This window comes from Mandrillus leucophaeus, unplaced genomic scaffold, assembly GCF_000951045.1.
Source record: "Mandrillus leucophaeus isolate KB7577 unplaced genomic scaffold, Mleu.le_1.0 Scaffold345, whole genome shotgun sequence".
NCBI lineage: Eukaryota > Metazoa > Chordata > Mammalia > Primates > Cercopithecidae > Mandrillus > Mandrillus leucophaeus.
Genome location: NW_012103643.1, coordinates 646,911 through 668,161, shown reverse-complemented (window position 1 = coordinate 668,161; position 21,251 = coordinate 646,911). Strand labels below are relative to the sequence as shown.

Here is a 21,251-nt window from a genome sequence, read left to right as displayed (position 1 = left end):
GGGATGAAATGTAACCATTTTTGCCCTCTCCCTACACACCCTGCATTTCCTCTCTCCCAGCATTCATTTCGTGATGTACAATAAGCAATTGACTAACTTGTCCTTAAGGCCAGGGCCACACCAGGTCTTCTTGGTGACGAATGAGGGAGCAGCGAGCGCTTTTGCCCTCCAATGGCATCTGTGGATCACTAGCGGGAGGCCTTGCGACTCTAAGAGCCAAGCTATTCAAGTGCTACAAATAACACTGCATGGCCTGCGGTCTTTCCTGTTTCCTCTCTGCGTCTATCAAGAAGGAGCAGCTGTTTTTTGAAGCCCTGCTTTCCTTCCCACGGCTCTGCTCACCCTCACCCTGCTTGGCCTCCAAACTCAGAGCCTTAACTTCCCTATAAATACAGTTTCTCTCCAACTCAACTTGATTCATTCACGCAGGGTCCTAGTTCTCTCTCTCTCTCTCTCTGCCATTCCAATTCTCCTCTTTCCATTACCTTTAAGAGAACCCTGGCTGGCCGTGGTGGCTCACACCTGTAATCCTAGCACTTTGGGTGGCCAAGGCAGGTGGATCACCTGAGGTCAGGAGTTTGAGACCAGCCTGGCCAATATGGCGAAACCCCATTTCTACTAAATAACCAAAATTAGCTGGCTGTGGTGGCACATGCCTGTAGTCCCAGCTATTCAGGAGGCTGAGGCAGGAGAATCACTTGAACCTGAGAGGTGGAGGTTGCAATCACACCACTGCACTCCAGCTTGGGTGACAGAGTGAGACTCTGTCTCAAAAAAACAATACAAAACAAAACAAAACAAAAACGACCATGAAAAGGTTGTTCATTTATGGTATAAGAGCTGAAACCAAAAGGCAGAGGTTCCTCGATGGAGCTCTGCTGGGACCGTGCATATCAGCCATTGAACCTCTTCACCACCTGGCGCACATCCAGGAAGGCCCCACTGGTATTGATTTAGGGGTTGTAAATAAACATTATCAAGTAGGTGAATTTGCAGCTACAGAATCTGCAGGTAATGAAGATTGATTGTAGATGCACCAATGAACTGGAGGTCAGATTTTCAACTTAACCATCCAGGAGATGGCCAGCAACCAAGAGCTAGAAAAAGGGATTCCTGGAGGGTGGGGAAGAAAATAGAAGTCTTACAGGCTCAGAGACAGACGAATGTCCTCCCTCAGCTGTCACCTGAGCTGTGGCTATAAAATGAGGCAACAGATTAAGAATAGTAAGCATAAGATTGAGGCCAGGCTTGGTGGCTCATGCCTGTAATCCCAGCACTTTGGGAGGCCAAGGCGGGCGGATCACTTGAGGTTGGGAGTTAGAGACCAGCCTGGCCAACATGGTGAAACTCTGTCTCTACTAAAAATACAAAAAAAAAAATTAGCCAGGCATGGTGGCACACGCCTGTAATCCCAGCCACTCGGGAGGCCAAGGCAGGAGAATCACTTGAACTGGGGAGGCAGAGGTTACAGTGAGCCGAGATATCGCCACAGCACTCCAGCCTGGGCAACAGAGTGAGACTCCATCTCAAAAAAAAAAAAAGATTGGGGCAGTCAAAAGCGACCACAGTCAGCAAAGGAAGGATGAAGGGTAGTGAATAAAGGGTTCACAGGAGAATTAAGAAAGTATGGGCCCTTGGGGCCATTCGGTGAAGCTGAGCCAGGTCACTGGCGAGTGTGCCAGGGAATCAATTAAGGATGAATATGAAGCTTGAGGCCAGGCCAGCATAATTACCGTGTGGGCGCCCGTATTTCTTTACATTTGCTGACTGTCAATCCAGCCTCCTGTGTTTCTGTGAAATGCAAAGGAAGAAATGCTGTGACTTCCCCTCATTCTAAGGTGAAACCAAAGAAGGGGAAACTGAGAGACTTGTCCGAAATCCTCCACCGAGCCAATGGGGAGGCTGGAATAGATATAGCCGGTCGTCCGACCTGTTCTCTAGGCACGGCTTTTTGGATCTGCCATTTACATCTGCTTCAAGTTTTAGAAACTTCCAGGTTCTGGCTTTTTTGCTGCTTTGAGGGAACAAAGCAGTTCGGTCAAGTGTACAGCAAACCTATCCTCCTAAATCCGATCATCTTCAAAATAGATTTTTGAGGTTTATAGTACTACTCTCCAAATGTCATTATCATCCCTAAAGTGGAAAAAAAGGTTTAATTATTATGAGCAGTGAAATTACCATATAATCTTCCAATTAACTGAATAAGGCACCAAATAAGTGCCCTCAAGTCTTAATTTCTACCTTGAAGTTAAGGTAGGTATATCATGCCTACCTTGATCATCCTACACATCCTCAAAGTGGGCAGAGTTGAAAGGCTAAGTGGGTGGGGTGTGAAGCGGTGTCCTTCCACCCTCCTGTCTGTTTGTCGAGCTCTGTTGGTCCTTCCGATTGGTTAGCGACCCTGAGTGTTTCTGAAAGCCTTTTGTTGTACATGGGGGCAGAACCACTAATCTGGCCAATTCCAAGCAGAAAAGATCAAGTGTAGATTTCATATCTGAGTTTTAAGTGCTAGTAAAAAGTTGCATTAAGTTATCAAATGCACTGCAATCCTGGCTTCATCGCCAAGTGGCTCTGTAGTTTGGGGATTACGCTGCGTCCTGAAGAAAAGAAAAGAAAATTGTTCCGTTTAGATGCTTGGGGTAAAGGGGGATTGATCCAGTTACTTTTAAATTAATCTAATTCAGATGGTGTTCACTGCATAACTTTCTAAGGTTGGTACTTGGTCAAAGAACAAGGTGTTCATTTTTATAGGATTGAAGGCTTTTGGTTGAAAAGGCATGAAGAAGTTTCTACCAGTCCTGTTTGAAATAAAATAGTAGTGTAATCTAAAGATTGTAATTCAAGACCAACACAGTACATTTAGAGTAACTTTTTAAAATTGGTTGACTGATGTGCTTCTCCCTCTCTCTTTCTGTAGATGTGCGTGTAGCATATTACATAGAGAAATCTGTAAGCCCTGGGTTATGTTGGTTGCTGATGAGGATTAATTAGAACCTACTACTCAATTATTCACTTTTGATCTGCTCTTGCTCTGGTAGTCTTCTTCACTGTGTTATTCATTCAAGAGCTGTTCATTGGGCCAGGCGCAGTGGTTCACACCTGTAATCCCAGCACTTTCGGAGGCCGAGGCGGGCAGATCACCTGAGGTCGGAAGTTTGAGACCAGCCTGACCAACATGGAGAAACCCTGTCTCTGTTAAAAATACAAAAAATTAGCCAGGTGTGGTGGCACATGCCTGTAATCTCAGCTACTCAGGAGGCTGAGGCAGGAGAATCACTTGAGCCCAGGAAGTAGAGGTTGCAGCGAGCCAAGATCATGCCATTGCACTCCAGCCTGGGCAACAAGAGTCAAACTCCCTCTCAAAAAAAAAAAAGAACAAGAAAAAAAGAAAAAGAACTCTTCATTTTCCTATATGATGACATTCTGCCATTCTACTATATGACAAAGTCTTTCTAGCTATTCAGGATATAGCAATAAATAAAGCAAAGTCCTTGCTTACATCGCAGAGGGGAGAAACAGGCAACAGGTCTCTAGGCAGCAAAATACAGCAGAGCCAGGGGTGTGGGGCAGGAGGTGTGCTGTCTTGCAGAGCAACCCAGAAAGGTCTGACTGATGAGGCCACATTGGTACAAGAGGCTGAATGAAGGGAGGAAGGGAGAAAGCAGATGTTTGGAGGGAGACTGCTTCGGGCTGAGAGACAGTCAAAGCAAAGGTCCCGAGGTCAGAGTATGCTTAGCGTTTTTGAGAAACAAGAAGGCACTGTGGCTGAAGTCAAGCAGGAGAATGGCAGGAGATAAGGTTGGATGAGGTCGGATGAAGCAGAAGGGGCCCCAGTGGCATGGGACTTTAGATTTTTGTTTGGAGTCGGAAATCCATGCAATGGATTGACATGTGTAGACAAATGCCGAGACAGCCACAAAAATCTGAAATCCATACATATAAATATACATATGGGCAACTACATAGGAAAATCCACTTAAAATACATGTGAATATATGGGGGAAAACTATGGGGCTTGATGAATCAGAGGGTTGGTGTACAGAAAGGGAAAAGAAGTGAGAAAAAGTGACAAGATGGGAGATAATTGGGTGACTATCAGAAACCAATGTTAACTACAAGAATTCAAAGTCCAGGTGTAGCCCAGAATGAGGTTTCTTCCATCCTGTGCCTCCTCTGTCTTCTGGGGCCTCAGAGTCTGTCCTTGTCCCCTCTGTCGTCCACTTGTGACAGCAAACGGGAGAGAGAGGGAGTGGAGGTCACAAGGGGTCTCAAGGGCCAGACCTTCAAGTGGCAAGCATCATTTCTGCCCTCTTTCCATTGCCCAGAATTTTCCACTGGCCCACTGTACTGCAAGGAGAGATTGGGGCAGGGCGGGCTGGGAAATATACTACTCCCGTGTGCTCAGGAAGAAAATATATTGTCTCTGCCTTGTCTGGACTCTCAGTTCACCTTCTCTCCTCTGTGGTTTGTTTCAGGACTAGGATCTGAGCTCATCACTTAAGAGTGGTCACAAGCTATCCTTGGTCATCCCTAACTTGGGAACCCTCCAAATATCTAAAAAAACAGGCTGGTGGCTCTAGTTCTCTTTACAATGAACCTCCAGGTTCACCTTCTTATTCTCACACCTGGGACTAGAGGAAGGACTTAAACTCAGACCTAACTTCACCTTTTGATCTTGATGCCCCTGGGTGTGTAGTGCCCAGTCCTGAGCCCTTGTTCATGGGCTCCTTCCTGTATCCTCAGGACCCCTGACTCATGGCTCCCCACCACCCAACCCCATGCCATTGCCAGTTCTCTAAATGCATTCACAAACACAAAAGAAAAGAACATCTTTTTCTAGAAAAGGACTTTCAAACAGGTAAAAACACCTTTCAGTATTTGGGAATACAAGGGTGTGGTCTTTCATCTAAAGCATTACCAAGTGGAGGGTGGCACGCTATTAAAAAAAAAAAAAAAAAAAGGGAAGGCAAGGACGTAGCAATTGAATTCCTTTCTCTTCCCAGAAGTAAGATTGTGAAATTGGCCCCTGGAGATTAGGGGACTTTAGCACACCAATGTGGGGCCAGTGACTGAGGTTCTTATATCCTGTGCTCAGAGTGACTCAGGCAACGTCAGCCCTCAGGAAACTCAGACTTCATTGGAAGCCTCTGGCTTCAGAAAAGAAAGAGAAGAAGAATGTACAGCTTGTTTGGCCTCTTCTAAATACTAGTAACTTTTTAGATCTTAATTATTAGGAAGGAAGGAGGGAAGGAAGGGAGGGAGGGAGGGAAGAAGGGAAGGGAGGGAGGGAGGAAGGGTGGGGAGGGAGGGTTCCCTTTTCCTCCAGGCTCAGCAGGGACGTGTCTGGACTGAGGGCAGTCACGGGGCTATGTACTGGTCTCTGAGCTGTCTACCTTACATCAAGGTGCTCAGAGCTGAGAGGGCTGGCTGCGAATGTAATTTGATTAGAGCTGGGTTGTTCAGCATTGTACCAATGGAAGCTCTATGTTAATTAGTGTTCTTCAAGATTTACAGTACATGGCAGGGTACAGTGGCTCATGCCTGCAATCCCAGCACTTTGGGAGGCCTAGGCAGGTGGATCACCTGAGGTCAGGAGTTGGAGATCAGCCTGACCAACACGGTGAAACCCAGTCTCTACTAAAAATACAAAAAATATTAGCCAGGCATTGTGGCAAGCACTGTAACTCCCAGCTACTTGTGAAGCTGAGGCAGAAGAATCTCTTGAACCCAGGAGGTGGAAGTTGTAGTGAGTCAAGATTGCACAATTGCACTCCAGCATGGGCAAGAAGAGTGAAACTCCGTCTCAAAAACCAAACAAACAAACACAACCCTTACACTATAATTGTAATACCTTAGAGATGTGTAGCGGTTTATGGTAAAGAAGAAAAAAGATGCTTATGCCCATTATATCATTTAATCCTCACAGCAAAACATGAAGCCACCAATTCCAAGAGGTGGCTGTCACAGCCACACACCCTAATCCCAGGCTGAGCCATAGTCTTGGGATTTTTATTAATTTACCCATTTTAGAGATGGAGTCTTGCTCTGTCATCCAGGCTGGAGTGCAGTGGTGTGCTCTTAGCTCACTGCAACTTCAAGTTCCTGAGCTCAAGAGGTCTGTGTGTGCCAGCCACCACACCTGGCAATCTTGGGTCTTGTTTTTTTTTTTTTTTTTTCTGAGACAGAGTCTTACTCTGTCGCCCAGGCTGTAGTGCAGTGGTGTCATCTCGGCTCAGTGCAACCTCTGCCTCCTGGGTTCAAGTGATTCTCCTGCCTCAGCCTCCCGAGTAGCTGGGATTACAGGCATCCACCATCATGCCCTGCTAATTTTCTGTATTTTTAGTAGAGATGGAGTTTCACCACGTTGGCCAGGCTGGTCTCCAACTCCTGATCTCAGTGATCTGCCCACCTCGGCCTCCTAAAATGCTGGGATTACAGGTGTGAGCCACCGCACCTGGCCTCATGAGAGTGTTTCTATGACATTACCTGAGACAGCATTGGGTATTTCAGGTGTCAAGGTCATTTTATGGGCCGGGAGTCGTCGCTGGGAGACGGTGAAAGGCTTTTGCCATATGCCGCATTAGAGGCTTTGTAGAGGGGTTATCGAATGGAGAACATGTCCCTCCCAGCTCAGCAGCTTCCACTCTGTACTGTGTGGGCTGGGGCAATCTTACTGGCTCCCATCTCACGTCCCATTAATATGGCTTGAAGGGCAAGTCAGATACAAAGTCCATTCCCTAATATAATCAGGTAAAAGAGATGTAACCATTTCATATGAAGCATGTTCAAATACACCAACTTGCATAATTCTACCAACCCTTACATTTTTAAGTTCTAGACCCAGGAGCTTTTCTTCTCCACCAGCCAGTGCAAAAGTCGCCAGCAGAGGGTTGAGCCAAGGAACCTTGGCCCTTTTGTCCATCTTTATCTTGATGAACCTGCCTCAATATTGGCCCAGGCAATTGCTGGTCAGCTTTCTCATTGTAATCTCTGCCTAATGACTTTTAAAGTTTCTCCAAACTAGGGTGAATACAGCAAACCCATCCGGAACTCCTTAATGCTAGCAGCCAGCAAGGGCTCTTTTTGGTCCACCCAACCTTCAGTAGTGTTGTATTAAGACCTTTGTTTTCACCTCATCAATTTCCATTCTATTTTTCTTATTTCTTAAGCACCACTGAAGATTTTCAGCCTGATGGGATGAGTCCCATGGCGCTTCCCTTTGTCCTCTTCATTTTAGCTTTATTAATGTTTTCTTTAATCTCTTTACTTCTTAATAACTGCTTAAATACATCCACCTTCCTGGGATGAGTCCTTTGACTCTGTCCTCTGCTTTTCCGCATTCTTTTATTAATTGCCCTAATGTATTTATTAGCATCTATAAGGCCCACGAGGGGAAGCTGAGATAGCAAATTCAATAAGTCTTCTCCGACCATAGCTTGATTTTACAGCAGTGAGATTGCATGAGGTGTCCATGCAAATGGGGCCCCCTTAATCACAGCATTTCCCATGACCTGGGTAACAGGCATATTTAGTGGGTGGATATCCCAGTTGTCATAAAGCCAGTCCCACGTGGCTTGCATACAAAGCATATTAGCTGCTTCATCCTGGGCACTCCACTTGGCATTTATAGGTGGAGTTGGACAGTCCCCCTTCTCAGGGTAAACAAACTTTATGGTGACTTTTATCCGGTCTGCTAGGCTGGCTGTTGCCTCAGGAATAACCTGCTGTATGTCCAGATCGTATATAGCCATCTGAGGTTGTTCCATAGTGAGCTGTGGATCCTGCATCAACCCAAACATGCGCTTCCCCTCTGTAGCATGTAAAACCAAAGATGCTGCCCCTAAATTAGTTACTCTCACAGTCCATTTTAGTAAAGGTCCCTCAGGGAGTTGATGATACTGAACCACAAAATAAAACAGTTCCTTCACACTCTACCCCTTGGTTTCAGTAGTTTCTTGATTTTGCCCTTCCCCCACATTGACTACCTTCTTGGTAACCACACGTCTCAGAGGCATTTTCTGTTGTTAGGAATGGCTCCAAAACTAGTGGCCAAAGCTCAGACTCACTGACATCTAAGCTTGGTGTAGCATTGAGGCTGGACCTAGCGCTCTCTTTTATTTTTATTTTAGCTATTACACATAACAATAACCAACAGATTGCATATTTCACTTCTTTATTATTAGTTTGCATTTCCTTGCACATCCAGCGAACCAACTTCCCAAGAGTTGGATCCATCTCCAAATTCCAGTGGTAACTTTCACCTTTAGTAACTGAGTGCAGTACAGCTGTGACTTCATACCATAGGTGACCATGCGACCATCCAGGAATCAAAGATCCCTTATCCTCCTTCCTCTTATTTTTTCTCTTCCCAAAGCACATGTTTCTATGAGCCAGGGCCATGGCCAGCAAATCCCACTTCTGACATCAATTGTGTGAAAACACACACACACACAGACACACACACACATTAAAACTCAAAGTACTTTCTGTATTCTTTCACTCAACAACAATCAACACAGAATATATTTGTGACCAAATGTTTGGCGATTCCTCCCCACCAACAAACAAACAATCAATTCTGCAGCAAATACCAGCTGGGTATACTCCAATTCAATTCTGACACCATCTACCTGGAGATAGCGTCATATCCCACAGATTGAGGGCTCAGTCCCCAAGACTATTGCCCCTCTTCCCAGCAGTCATAGTCTGGGCCTCCAGAACTTCTGAACAACCAGCTTCAAGCTGAGGTTCCCGTGACCCTCTCCTTGGGTTCCATCAATATGGAGTGGTTCACAGAAAAACTTTAGGGAAGTTTACTTATGTTTATCAGTTTACTGTAAAGGCTGTTACAAAGGATACAGATGACGAGACACATAGGGAAAGGGATGAGGGAAGGAGTGAGGAGCTTCTATGCCCAGCCTGGGTGCCCTGCTCCCCAGAAACCTGTACGTGTTCTGCCATCCAGAAGCTCTCCAAACCCAGTTCTTTTGGATTTTTATAGAAGCATCATCACATAGGCACAATTGATTAAATCACTGGCCATGAGTGACCAACATAACCTTCAGTTCCTGTCCTCTCCCTGGAAATTGGGGGGTGGGCTCAAAGTCCCAACTCTCTAATCTTGCCTTGGTCTTTCCAGGGACCAGCCCCCATCCTGAAGCTAGCTAGGGGCTGCCAGCCATGAGTCAACTTATTAGCATACAAAAACACATCACTTTGGAGATTCTAAGGGTTTTAGGAGTTGTATGGAAGGAAACACATGAAAGATCAAATATATATTTCATAATATCACACTCTTGTAGAACAGTTTGGGACATGTACCATGATTCTTTGAAAATCACTTACATTATTCCAGTATAAATCAATGAAAATGACTGAGGCAAGTTGTAATCATTTTAGGGGGTTTATCTGCCAAAGTTAAGGACACTCACCCGGGAGACAGGTCTATGCCTTTCTCCAAAGATAATTTTAAGGGCTTCAATATTTAAAGGGGAAAGGATGGATATTGGGGGAATATCCAATTTTCATATGAGAGTGAATAGAGGAAATAGTCATTCATGCTGTCACTTCATCTGGGTAAGTGAATCTGCAATTTCACATGAGATAACGTAAACAATAGGGCAGGGGAAGCAACTAGATATGCATTTGTCTCAGGCGAGTAGAAGGATGACTTTGAGTTCTGTCCCGTCCCGCATCTGTGGATAAGCTATCAATTTACATTGCCAGCGTGAAATTCAACCAGAACTGTTTTCAAGCAAAGATCTTGGGGCCTGTAAGGAATCTCCTTGCGGGTAAAAGGTAAGGGATGTATGTAGCTTTTTATCTTTGTAGCCGTCTTAGTTAGGAACGAAGTAGGAGGCAGGTTTATGTGACCCAGTTCCCAGCTTGACTTTTCCCTTTGGCTTAGTAAGTATGGGGCCCCAAGATTTATTTTCCTATCACACTGGTCTTTCTATAGTCAGTGGATTATTTGAATATTAATGGATTTTCATTGTAAATGTGATAAAGATGACGCTCCAAAGAAGGACTTCCCTGTGTCTTTCAGAAGACAGAAGAGAGCTCCCACCACTCTCAGGGGTTCATGTCATGAACTCTTGATCTGATTCAAAAAATGAAAACCTTAGAACTTTGGTTTAAGCTGTTCTAAGATTTGCTCAACCCAGGCCTTTCCAGATACTCCTTTGAGGAAGGTTTTAGCCATGGCAGTAGCCGTAAGAGTTTCTGCTGATACACAGTGGGAGGATTCACCAGGGAAGAGTATCCTGGAGTTGCACAGGAGCTGTACCAAGATCCCTGAACGATGTGAAGCTGATAAAAAAAGAGTCTACATCCGGCTGGGCACGATGGCTCACGCTTGTAATCCTAGCACTTTAGGAAGCCAAGGCGGGCAGATCACTTGAGGTCAGGAGTTCGAGACCAGCCTGGCCAACATGGTGAAACCCCCATCTCTACCAAAAAAAAAAAAAAAAAATTAGCCAGGCATAGTGGCACGTGCCTGTAGTCCCAGCTACTTGGGAGGCTGAGGCAGGAGAATCGCTTGAACCTGGGAGGTGGAGATTGTAGTGAGCCGAGATTGTGCCACTGCATTCCAACCTGGGTGACAGAGTGAGACTCTGTCTCGAAAAAAAAAAGAAAAAGAGTCTACATCCTCCCATTTCCTCTCCTCACCAGTTTAACAAGGATCAACAGAGCATCTCCAGGCTCTACTGGATTCCAGGACTGATTTCTTAACAGAGTGTGCCCATCTGCCATCTTTCAGGATAGTTAATACTTGCCCACAAATAGAGTTCGATTGTAAAAGCTCTGGCTGAAACTATTAAGAAATAAAGCAGTTTTGACTGATCCAACACGATGGCTAATTTTACCCGGAGGGAATCGTTAATAAACAGCTGCATTCGTAGTTGTTCTTTAAAAAGGATCTCTCTTGAACCAGCCAAGAAACCAAGGTGTGGAAAGCTCAGTGGCATGACTCTGCCCAGCACACTGAAATGATGAGCTTGCCGACTGGGAAAGGAGCATGCCGGAAAGGGCGTTAGATTAGGAGCAGTTCATCTGTCATCTGCCTTTTGTTTAAGGACGACCCTGGCATCTGGCTCCTGCTCCACCCCACTTCCTACCTTCATCCTGGGAGACGCCTGGTCCACAGGGCATCTTCACTCTCAGTCCTGGCATCCTTGTTTCCAGCAACCCTCTCCATCAACCTCTTCTGCCTCCGTCCGTGGCCACTCCTGGACACTTCCATAACCTGCAAATCCACCTTGAAATCACTCCTCAAACAACTCGTGGGCACAGCCTCCTCCTGCCTTTCCAGCCTGCTGTGTGATTCCCTCACTCTGACCTTGCTGGTCCTCAGCAGGATCTCTGGTCCCTTGGGCCCCTCCCCTCTTCTGTGCTCATTTCCTTTCTTATATTTAGCTTGGAGCCCACGGTTCATCATTTTGAGCAGTCTTTGACAATATCCCCCTTCAAACTTGTCAGACCATAACCCACAGTAAGAAATCTAATACATATGAGCTGGGCTCAGTGGCTCATGCCTGTAATCCCAGCACTTTGGGAGGCTGAGGTGGGTGGATCACTTGAGGTCAGGAGTTCCAGACCAGCCTGGCCAAAAACAAAAATTAGCCAGGCATGGTGGCGGGCACCTGTAATCCCAGCTACTCTGGAGGCTGAGGCAGGAAAATTGCTTGAATCCAGGAGGTGGAGGTTGCAGTGAACCGAGATCGCGCCACTGCACTCCAGCCTGGGCGACAAAGGGAGACTCCGTCTCGGGGCAGCGGGGGTAGAGAAAGAAATCTAATACATATGGTCTAAGGGTCATCTGCATATGTATTTATCTATACACATACATATATGCACAAGCCTCTTTCAACTGTAACTCAATTACAATTATTTAAAAATCTCTCCCTGAACATCAGTTCTTACAGTTACAGCTCTATTTCTCTCATCTTCACCACACTGTTGCAACAGTCATCTATACAAACTGTATTAGTATTCCTATTGCTTCTGTAACAAGTTGCCACAAACTCAATGACTTAAAACAGCACGCATTTGTTCTCTTACCGCTCTGGCAGTCAGATGTTTGCAATGAAGATTTCTGCATGGCTGCATTCCTTTTGGAGGTTTCAGGGCAAAATCTATTTCCTTGCCTTTTCCCATTTCTAAAGACTGCCTACATTCTTGGGCTCATGGCTGCATCATTCCAACTACTGCTTCCATTGTCACAACTCCTTTCTCTGACTCTGACTCTCTTGCCTTCCTCCTTTTTTTCTTTGAGATGGAGTTTCTCTCTTGTTGCCCAGGCTGGAGTGCAATGGCGCTATCTCAGCTCACTACAACCTCCACCTCCCGGGTTCAAGAGATTCTCCTGCCTCAGCCTCCCAAGTAGGGAGAGATCACAGGCATGCACCACCACACCCAGTTTATTTTCATATTTTTAGTAGAGATGAGGTTTCACCATGTTGGCCAGGCTGGTCTCGAACTCCTGACCTCAGATGATCCACCCACCTCGGCCTCCCAAAGTGCTGGGATTACAGGTGTGAGCCACTGCACCCAGCCACCTTCCTCCTTTTAAGAACTCTTGTGATTATATAAACCCCTTCGAGATAATCTAGGATAATCTCCCCAACTCAAAATCCTGAACTTAATCACATCTGCCAAGTCCCTTTTACCATGAATGTCTGGTAACGTAATCACCGGCCCTGGGGATTAAGGCCTGTGGACATCTTTGGGGGCCGTTATTCTGCCTACCACATGAGCCATCTTTGACTTTCTTAACTTCTACTCGCTTTTCTTTTTTTTTTTTTTCTTTTTTTTTTTGTGACGGAGTTTTGCTGTTGTTGCCCAGGCTGGAGTGCGGTGGCGCGATCTCGGCTCACTGCAAGCTCCGCTTCCCGGGTTCACGCCATTCTCCTGCCTCAGCCTCCCGAGTAGCTGGGACTACAGGTGCCCGCCACCATGCCTGGCCAATTTTTTTGTATTTTTAGTAGAGACAGGGTTTCACTGTGTTAGCCAGGATGGTCTCGATCTCCTGACCTTGTGATCCGCCGCCTGGGCCTCCCAAAGTGCTGGGATTACAGGCGTGAGCCACTGTGCCCCGCCCTAAATAAACTTAATTTTTTAGAGAAGTTCTAGGTTCATAGAAAAATGGAGCAGAGGCTGAGCGCGGTGGCTCATGTCTGTAATCCCAGCACTTTGGGAGGCTGGGATTGCCTGGGTGACAGAGCAAGACAACAACAGAAAAAAGAAAAGAAAAGAAAAGAAAAATGGAGCAGAAAGTGCAGAGTTTGCATCAACCTCTGCTCCCCCTCACCACACACACACACGCACAGCTTCCCCCACTAGCAGTATCAAACCTGAGTGGGTCATTTGTCATAATCAATGAACCTACACTGACACACACTATCACCCAGAGTCCATAGTTTACATTAGCACTCACTCTTGGCGTACGTTGCATGGGTCTGGACTTATGGACAATGACATGGGTCCACCATTGTAGTATCGCACAGAGTAGTTTCACTGCCCTAAAAATCCTCTGTGTTCCACCAATTCATTCCTCCTTTCTCCTGACCTCTGGCAACCATGGATATTTTCGCTGTCTCCATAGTTTTGCTTTTCCCAGAATGTCATATAGTTGGAATCATACAGTACACAGCCTTTTCGGATTGGTTTCTTTCACTTAGGAATATGCATTTAAGGTTTCTCCATATCTTTTGTGGTTTGATAGCTCATTTCATTTTAGTGCTAAGTAACATTCCATTGTCTGAATGTGGGCCTAGGTTTCTTTTTTAAATTTTTATTTATTTATTTATTTATTTATTTTTTGAGATGGGGTTTTGCTCTGTCTCCCTGGCTGGAGTGCAGTGGCACTATCTCGGCTCACTGCAGCCTCCACCTCCAGGGTTCAAGCAATTCCTCCACCTCAGCCTCCAGAGTAGCTGGGATTACAGGGGTGTGCCACCACACCCAGCTAATTTTTTGCCTTTTTTTGTAGAGATGGAATTTCACCATGTTGACCGGGCTGGTCTCAAACTCCTGACCTAAGGTGATCTGCCTGCCCCGGCCTCTCAAAGTGTTGGGATTACAGGTGTGAGCCACCACGCCTGGCCGGGTCTAGGTTTTTGAAGAAGGAATTGAACTGAGTGTAGGGCAGGCTGTACTGCTGAAGTGTCTTCTTTGTACTTGGATTGTGCTAGGACTGATAGACTTCAAAGTGCAAAGCGCCTGAAGGATCTTGCATTAGTCAGTTCTATGCACTGAGCTTCTGCCCCCAGAATACCACTCTCAGAATAAGAATATGATAAGGCCGGTTGGATAGGTGGGGCATGGATTGAAGGCTCAGGCCACTGCACTGCACATACAGGTCTTGATGTAAATGGTCTGGCAGAGGTCAAGTTCTCTTTAGCGGGGATAGACGATGTGACAGAGTAAAGAAAGGTAATGGTCTAAATGCAGCAAAAGTTTCATTCCCACTCATGTGATAGTCTGTGGAGCAGGCAGCTCCTCTTTTCATGAACCCGGGACCCAGGTATCGTCCATCTTGTGGCTCTGCTTCTCCGGAGCCTTGTGATTTTTTTTTCATCTAGCTATAGTGACATGGTCTTTTGGATAAGCCGTGAATATTAAACCAAAGGCACATTCTGAAAATTGATTTGACATGTGGTCAGCTGCTTATTTAGCATAGTCTGGGGAATGCTGGGGTGATGGACAAGAAGGTTTTCATGAGGAGGCTGAAGAGATCTAAGTATGGGGGTGCCAGCCTGGGGCACTTCAGAAGGGGCACTGGCCTACGGGTAGCATCAGGGTGACCCTAAGTTCCCTGGGGCAGGGTGTGGCTCATGACAGGGTGTTGAGAACCCACCAAGAAGGCTGGAACTTTCAGTACTCATTGTTTTATGAGGGCCTGCCTGTGTGCCAGGCAAGAAGACACTGACCAGAGGCCCAGGGCCACTGAGGGGTCTCGGCCTGGTCTCTTGGTGCCTGGGGGGTACACTGTGCAAGTGATGATGTAGTTCCAAGGGGCAGGACTCTGACCCACACTCCTGGTGCCAATGTCCGTTGTGCCACTGATGTTAGATTTTACTTCTCTAAGTGAACTTACTCAGGATGGCTGGTTTCTTGGCCACTCTTCCAGTGATTTTCAAGGGTGAAAAAAGGAGTTTCAGCAAGACCGCTAACGTCTGAATGAGCGTGCCAGAAAGTGTCTGTAGCCTTCCTCTAGAGAGCACTCTGGACTGGTGGGTGTGAGGACCCCAGGGCAGGCTGCCTCAGCCCCTTCGACTTCAGATTTCAGGGAAGCCCAGGGAGCTGGATTGGGTGCCTGGATTTTCCGAGAATTATATTTCTGAGAGGATTTTGAAACCTAAACAGGAATACTTTACACACAGGTCATCGAGCAGGAATTGGGAAGTTCCGAAGCTGCCCTCCTTCACGCCACCTCCTCCCTTCAGAGGCCAAGGGCTGCCAAGCTCTCTCCCACACACCTCAGTGAAAAGTCCCTGGCTCTCCTCCCAGCCGCCTCGCCGTGACCTCGTGAGGTGTAAGAAGGAGGAAGGGGATCTACATTCTGGATGAACCTTCCTTCCTCCTTGCCGAGAAATAGTTTAGGCCCCTGCGCCTGCTGGGCCTTAGAGCTTCTCAGAGCCCAGGGCCCAGTGTGGCTCCTGCAGGCTGCCTGGGAATTCCAAGGAGGCTGCCTGGCTGCCTGTCTTATTTCCAGTGTCTGCTGCAACCCATTTCCTAAGCTTGAGTGGCTGAAAACAACAGAAATTCGTCCTCTCACAGTTCTGGAGGCCAGAGTCTGAATCCAGGTGTTGGCAGGGCTGTGCTGCCTTTGAAGGTTCTAGGGAAGGCTCCTTCCTGGCCTTTTCCAGCTTTGGGTGGTGGCCGGCAGCGCTCGGCATTCCTTGGCTTCAGATGCATCATTCCAGCTGCACGTGGCTGTCTTCCCTCTGTGGCTCTTCTTTTCTTCTTATAAGGACACCAGTCATATGGTGTTAAGGGCCCACCTTCCTCCAGTATATCGCCAACTTAATTCATTACATCTGCAACCCCCCCATTTCCAAATGTCACATTCTGAGGTTCCTGACGAATGTGAATTTGAGGGGACACTATTCAACCCACAGCAGAGCCCCATCATCACCTCCCCTCACCATGCCCTTGGAGCAGGCCCCTTCTCTGCACAGGGCACCCTGCCTGTCATTCCTCTCCAGCACCAAGACAGAGCTAAGAGTGATTTCTTGAAATGAAACTGCATCCTCTCATCCCAATAAGGCATGGCCTCACTAGTGGGAGATAAGCAAATGTAAGCCTTCCTCAGGACGGGCATCCACACGTCCAGGGTACACTCACCCCGATTTTTTTCCTGGTTTATAAAGGTGCTTCAGGACTCTTTGGCTCCTGGTCAATACCTTAGTGCTTCCTGAAGGGGAAAGAGCCCTCCAAACCATTCAGTGGGCCATCCCAGACCAAGGTTTCTGATCTAGACATTGAAACAGGAGGAGTTCCCTTATCCCCCTTGCAGGGCATGTGACAGGGACATGGCTTGCTTCTTCAGTACCCTGCTGCTCTCAAACGCCTAGACGGAGCATGTAGACGGGCAGGTCGTGGGTTGCGTTTTTGGGCTCTGACCCCACAGCAGCATGTAGCATTGAGTGTTTACAGCTCCCGAAGCCCCAGTAGGCATGTGTTACAGCGGTCTCCTTCAGTTTTGCCATCTGCAGGCAGCTTGTGTTAATCAGCTCAATTAGACCCTCTGCCTTATTACAAAGACAGAGGACTTTCTGTATCCCGGATTCTTGCCTTAGCGTACTTGAGAAATCAGATCGCACGTGGACTTAGAGAATGAGTGCGAGGTTTTATTGAGTGGAGGAGGTGGCTCTCAGATGGATGGGGAGCCAGAAGGGGGATGGAGTGGGAAGGTGGTCTTCGCCTAGAGTTGGGCCGCCCAGCAGCTAGACTCTCCCTCCAACTGCCCCTGACTGAATTCCATGTTGCCCCACTGTCAAAAGCCTGCCGGCATCTGCTGGTATCTGTCGGTGTGCTCTTCTGCTCCTCTTGACGTCCAGCCACTTGTGTCTGTGCCCACTAGGGTCTTGGGTTTTTTATGGGCACAGGATGGGGGTCATGGCAGGCCAGAGTAGTCTTGGAAAATGCAACATTTGGACATGGAAACAGGAATGCCTGTTCTCACTAAGGTCCATGGGCACAAACCCAAGGGTGGAGCCCTCACCAGGGACCCCATCCTTCTCTACCCAGCACTCCCCTGCCCCACTTCTGTATCAACATGAAAGCTGACATTTGCTCCTGTGCCCCACCTCTGGGCCTGGTTTGGTGACTTTTGCACCAGAGCTGCTAGGGAGGCCCCACCCCACATGTTGTTGACTGAACAGCCCTTCCCCAGGGGAACCAACCTCCTCCTGTCCCCAAACCCATGGAGGAGTGGTGGGTTCCTGGGCCTCTTGTAACCCGACTGAATATTTTCCAGGTTACCTAACCAAACTCCTGCAAAACCACACCACCTATGCCTGTGATGGGGACTATTTGAATCTACAGTGCCCTCGGCATTCTACGATAAGTGTCCAATCGGCATTTTATGGGCAAGATTACCAAATGTGTAGTTCCCAGAAGCCCGCCTCCCAGAGGGAAGACAGCTTAACCTGTGTGGCACCCACCACCTTCCAGGTATTGCTTTTTGTAGACATGTTAAGATGATACAGTTTCAACACACACTCTTTCTCTCTCTCTCTGGGTGTAAATATATTTGTGATTATATAGTTCAATCCAAGCACAACTGATCCATGAAAAATCCCAATTTATACAGATCACCAGTTTTGTAGGTGAGCCGTTATTTGCTTCTCAAAGGATTTGTTACCCAACAAAACTAAATAGAATTCCTACCTATTGTAGAGCCCCCCTTTGTGCACTTCAGTATGAATTTATTTGTAGGTTTACTCCTTACTTCAGTATAGCAAAGTACAACCAGGATGGATTCCAACCTCCAGGCCTACATCTCCCATAAATACTCCTGTAGAAAGGGAAGGTGGGTTCTTTAATAGAAACCACAAGTATCTCTTTGAGGCAGACATCTGAAGTCATGACCAACTTCTTAGAAAATGTACTCAAAGGGCCGGGCGCGGTGGCTTATGCCTATAATCCCAGCACCTTGGGAGGTGAGGTGGGCGGATCACCAGGAGTTCAAGACCAGCCTGGCCAATATGGCGAAACCCCATCTCTACTAATAATACAAAAATCAGCTGAGCATGATGGCACGCACCTGTAGCCCCAGCTACTTGGGAGGCTGAGGCAGAAGAATCGCTTGAACCCAGGAGGCGGAGGTTACAGTGAGCTGAGATCGTGCCACTGCATTCTAGCCTGGGCAACAGAGTGGGACTCCATCTCAAAAAAAAAAAAAAAAAAGAAAAGAAAAGAAAAAAGAAAATGTACTCAAGGAAGGAAATATCAGTAACCGCCTTGTGTTTTTTAATGGTTTGCTTCTCCAGTTATAGATAATCATGTCATTCTTGCTTGGAGCTATTTTAGGCAGCCTTTACTGACTCCTTCCTTCTACCAGATAGTACCAGGAATTGGGAGAGATGTGGCTTAAGTCATTCTTTTTGTGGTTGGCATATTTAGGGAAATATTTGGTATAGGATATGGTCAAACTAATATTTCAGTGATGGTTTTAGACTGTGCATGGCTTTCAATCATCTAAGCAGCTTCTACTTTACCATCTCTGGCCCCTAACATATACAACTAGTTGACCAGGATTACTGAGTCACTCGGCCTTGGATTTTTTTTTTAATGCCTCCAAGTTCCATATGAATACATTTAAAGCAAGGAGTTTAAAGCAGCTGGCAAGTTGGAAGTCTGTTTGATTTTGTCAACCATAGGAAATATGGATAAAGATAAATTTGCTAGGAGAACTAAGGAGAAATAGGAGTAGTTTTAATGCTGTGTAGTTCTCCTTAAGGCCCAAATAGGAGATGCAAAACTAATGTGATGATGTAAGAAGTTTTCTATTTCTCACACCATCCCTTGCTTCCACTCCAAGCATAGTAGTATCCGGGTATTCAGGTGATTGGTGAAACACACCAGTTGAGTGGCCAAAATGAATGTGTTTGAATGACTGCCCGTGACATGGTTTCTATACCTTGAGGAGAAACAATGTTTCTTCAGGAGACAAAAAGTTGCTTTCCCTGTGTGCTCCACTGTCTTAGTCCTTTTTGTGCTGCTATAACAGCGTACCTGAGCCTGGGTAATTTGTAAGGAACTGACATTGATTTCTCACTGTTCTGAAGGTCAGGAAGTAGAAGAGCAAGGTGCCACAGGTTTGGTGTCTCTAATTCCAGGATGGCTCCTTGAACACTACATCCTCTAGGGAGTTGGGGAACGCTGGTACTCACGTGGCAGAAGAATGGAAGGGGCAAGAGGCGGGGGGGCCAAACTTGCCATTTATAATAAGCCTAGTGCCTAGTGCCACTCTAACAACCTACTCCTGAAAAAACAACAACAACAACAAAAAACAGTATTAATCCATTCATGAGGATGGAGGCCTGATGGTCTAATCACCCCTTAAAGACTCCACCTGTTAATACTGTTACAGTGGCAATTACATTTCGATGTGAGTTTTGGGGGGGATAAACGTTCCAGCCATAGCACCCACCCTACCCCTAATTCTCTCCGTTGGGCGCCACCCCAGGAGCTACACCTCTCTTGACCCACCCCCATTTCTCAGTCACCTGCCCTGGCCATCCATCCTTGGATCCCAGGCTACCTGCTGCCCTCCTGGGTGCATGAAATTGGCCAGTACCAACATTTTTTCTAAAGCGGCTACTTTGTAAAAGTATGAACTCCTGGCACACACTAGAGCATGGGCACCACCCCCACCATTCCACGGGTACCTGCCTCTGCCAGATACCCCTGAGGGAAGAGGATGTTCTATAACCAGGCCGACAGGTTAGCATCTGTGAACACAGTTCTGATGTTGTTGGGAGGGTTTGTTTGCCAGAAACATCCCCATGCACTACTCTTTCAACCAGAGGTCAAGAAGTCCTTTACTTTTGTGTCTTTTTTGTTTATTTGAGACAGAGTTTCGCTCTTATTGCCCAGGCTGGAATGCAATGGGGCAATCTTGGCTCACCGCAACCTCCACCTCCCAGGTTCAAGCAATTCTCCTGCCTCAGCCTCCTGAGTAGCTACGATCACAGGCGCCCACCACCACGCCCAGCTAATTTTTTAATTTTTTTGTAGAGAAAGGGTTTCACTATGTTAGTCAGGCTGGTCTTAACTCCTGACCTCAGGTGATCTGCCTGCCTCGGCCTCCCAAAATGCTGGGATTACAGGCATGAGCCACTGCGCCCAGCCTTCTTTTGTGTCTTTTAAGCTGCACTCGGAGCCCAGGCAAGGTGCTTCCTCAGAGGGAGGTTGCTTAATGTGGGGAGACGTCTACACGGGAGACCACAGCTGATCCATCCCTTCACTGTCAACGGGAAGTCCCCCTTTCTGCATTTTCTAGCTCATGACATAGTTTGGAAACAGCCCTGCCCTGGGGTCTGCTCTGCGGTTGAAACTGCGGAGCCCTCCAGTGACATCTGTGGGCTGAGTCGTTTCACAATGACGTTTGGCCATGCCACATGCAGTCATCTGAAAGCTGCACCCTCTGGGGTCTGAGGGGTTTCTGGGGTGTTTTTTTCTGATTGAGACACATCTGCTGGGCCCCTGAGAGAACGGGGTATAGCTGGCAGGGCCAGCATTCTTCGCAGAGATACTCTATGAGCTACCATGAGAACATGGTGACTCAGAGAGGCTCATGTGTTTGCACTAAATTCAGACCTAAAGTAATAAGCAGATTCTTGGGAATTTTTTTTTTTTTTTTTTAACTGTGCTCGGTGTCCTTTTTGTTTTTGTTTTAACCAGACCCAAGTTCAGGACCTCTGTGTTTATCACAGGCAGGACTTGTTCCATTTGGGAATGAGGACCTAGAGAACAGCAGCAAAATGCTGAGCCTTATCAGGACCTGGAGGAGGGCGTTCTGTGAGCTTCCACAGAACAGATGTCTTAAACACGAAGGCGCTGCCTGGAAAAAATCAGGAGACAGAGAGAGACTGAGATTTGAAGGAAAGCCTTTACTCCCAATGCTCAACAGAAAGTCTGAGTATTCCACTAAGAAAACTGCTCCCCGAGGGAGAAGTGGGTCCCATCCTCTTGAATTTGATGAGGGTGGGAATCAGCTTTGTAATTTTTGTTTTTTGGCC

General features: G+C 46.9%; 1 protein-coding gene and 1 pseudogene across 1 annotated transcript in view; both read left to right on the top strand.

Moving 5' to 3' along the window:
- EVA1C (eva-1 homolog C (C. elegans)) overlaps positions 1 to 21,251 on the top strand; it is a 122,914-nt gene that overhangs the window by 35,002 nt on the left and 66,661 nt on the right. Inside the window, exon 2 of the mRNA XM_011989046.1 lies at positions 17,483 to 17,679. Coding sequence (XP_011844436.1) covers positions 17,608 to 17,679 — 72 coding nt within the window. The 5' untranslated portion in view covers positions 17,483 to 17,607. The remainder of the gene's footprint in view (positions 1 to 17,482; positions 17,680 to 21,251) is intronic.
- LOC105545968 lies at positions 19,931 to 20,429 on the top strand (annotated as a pseudogene).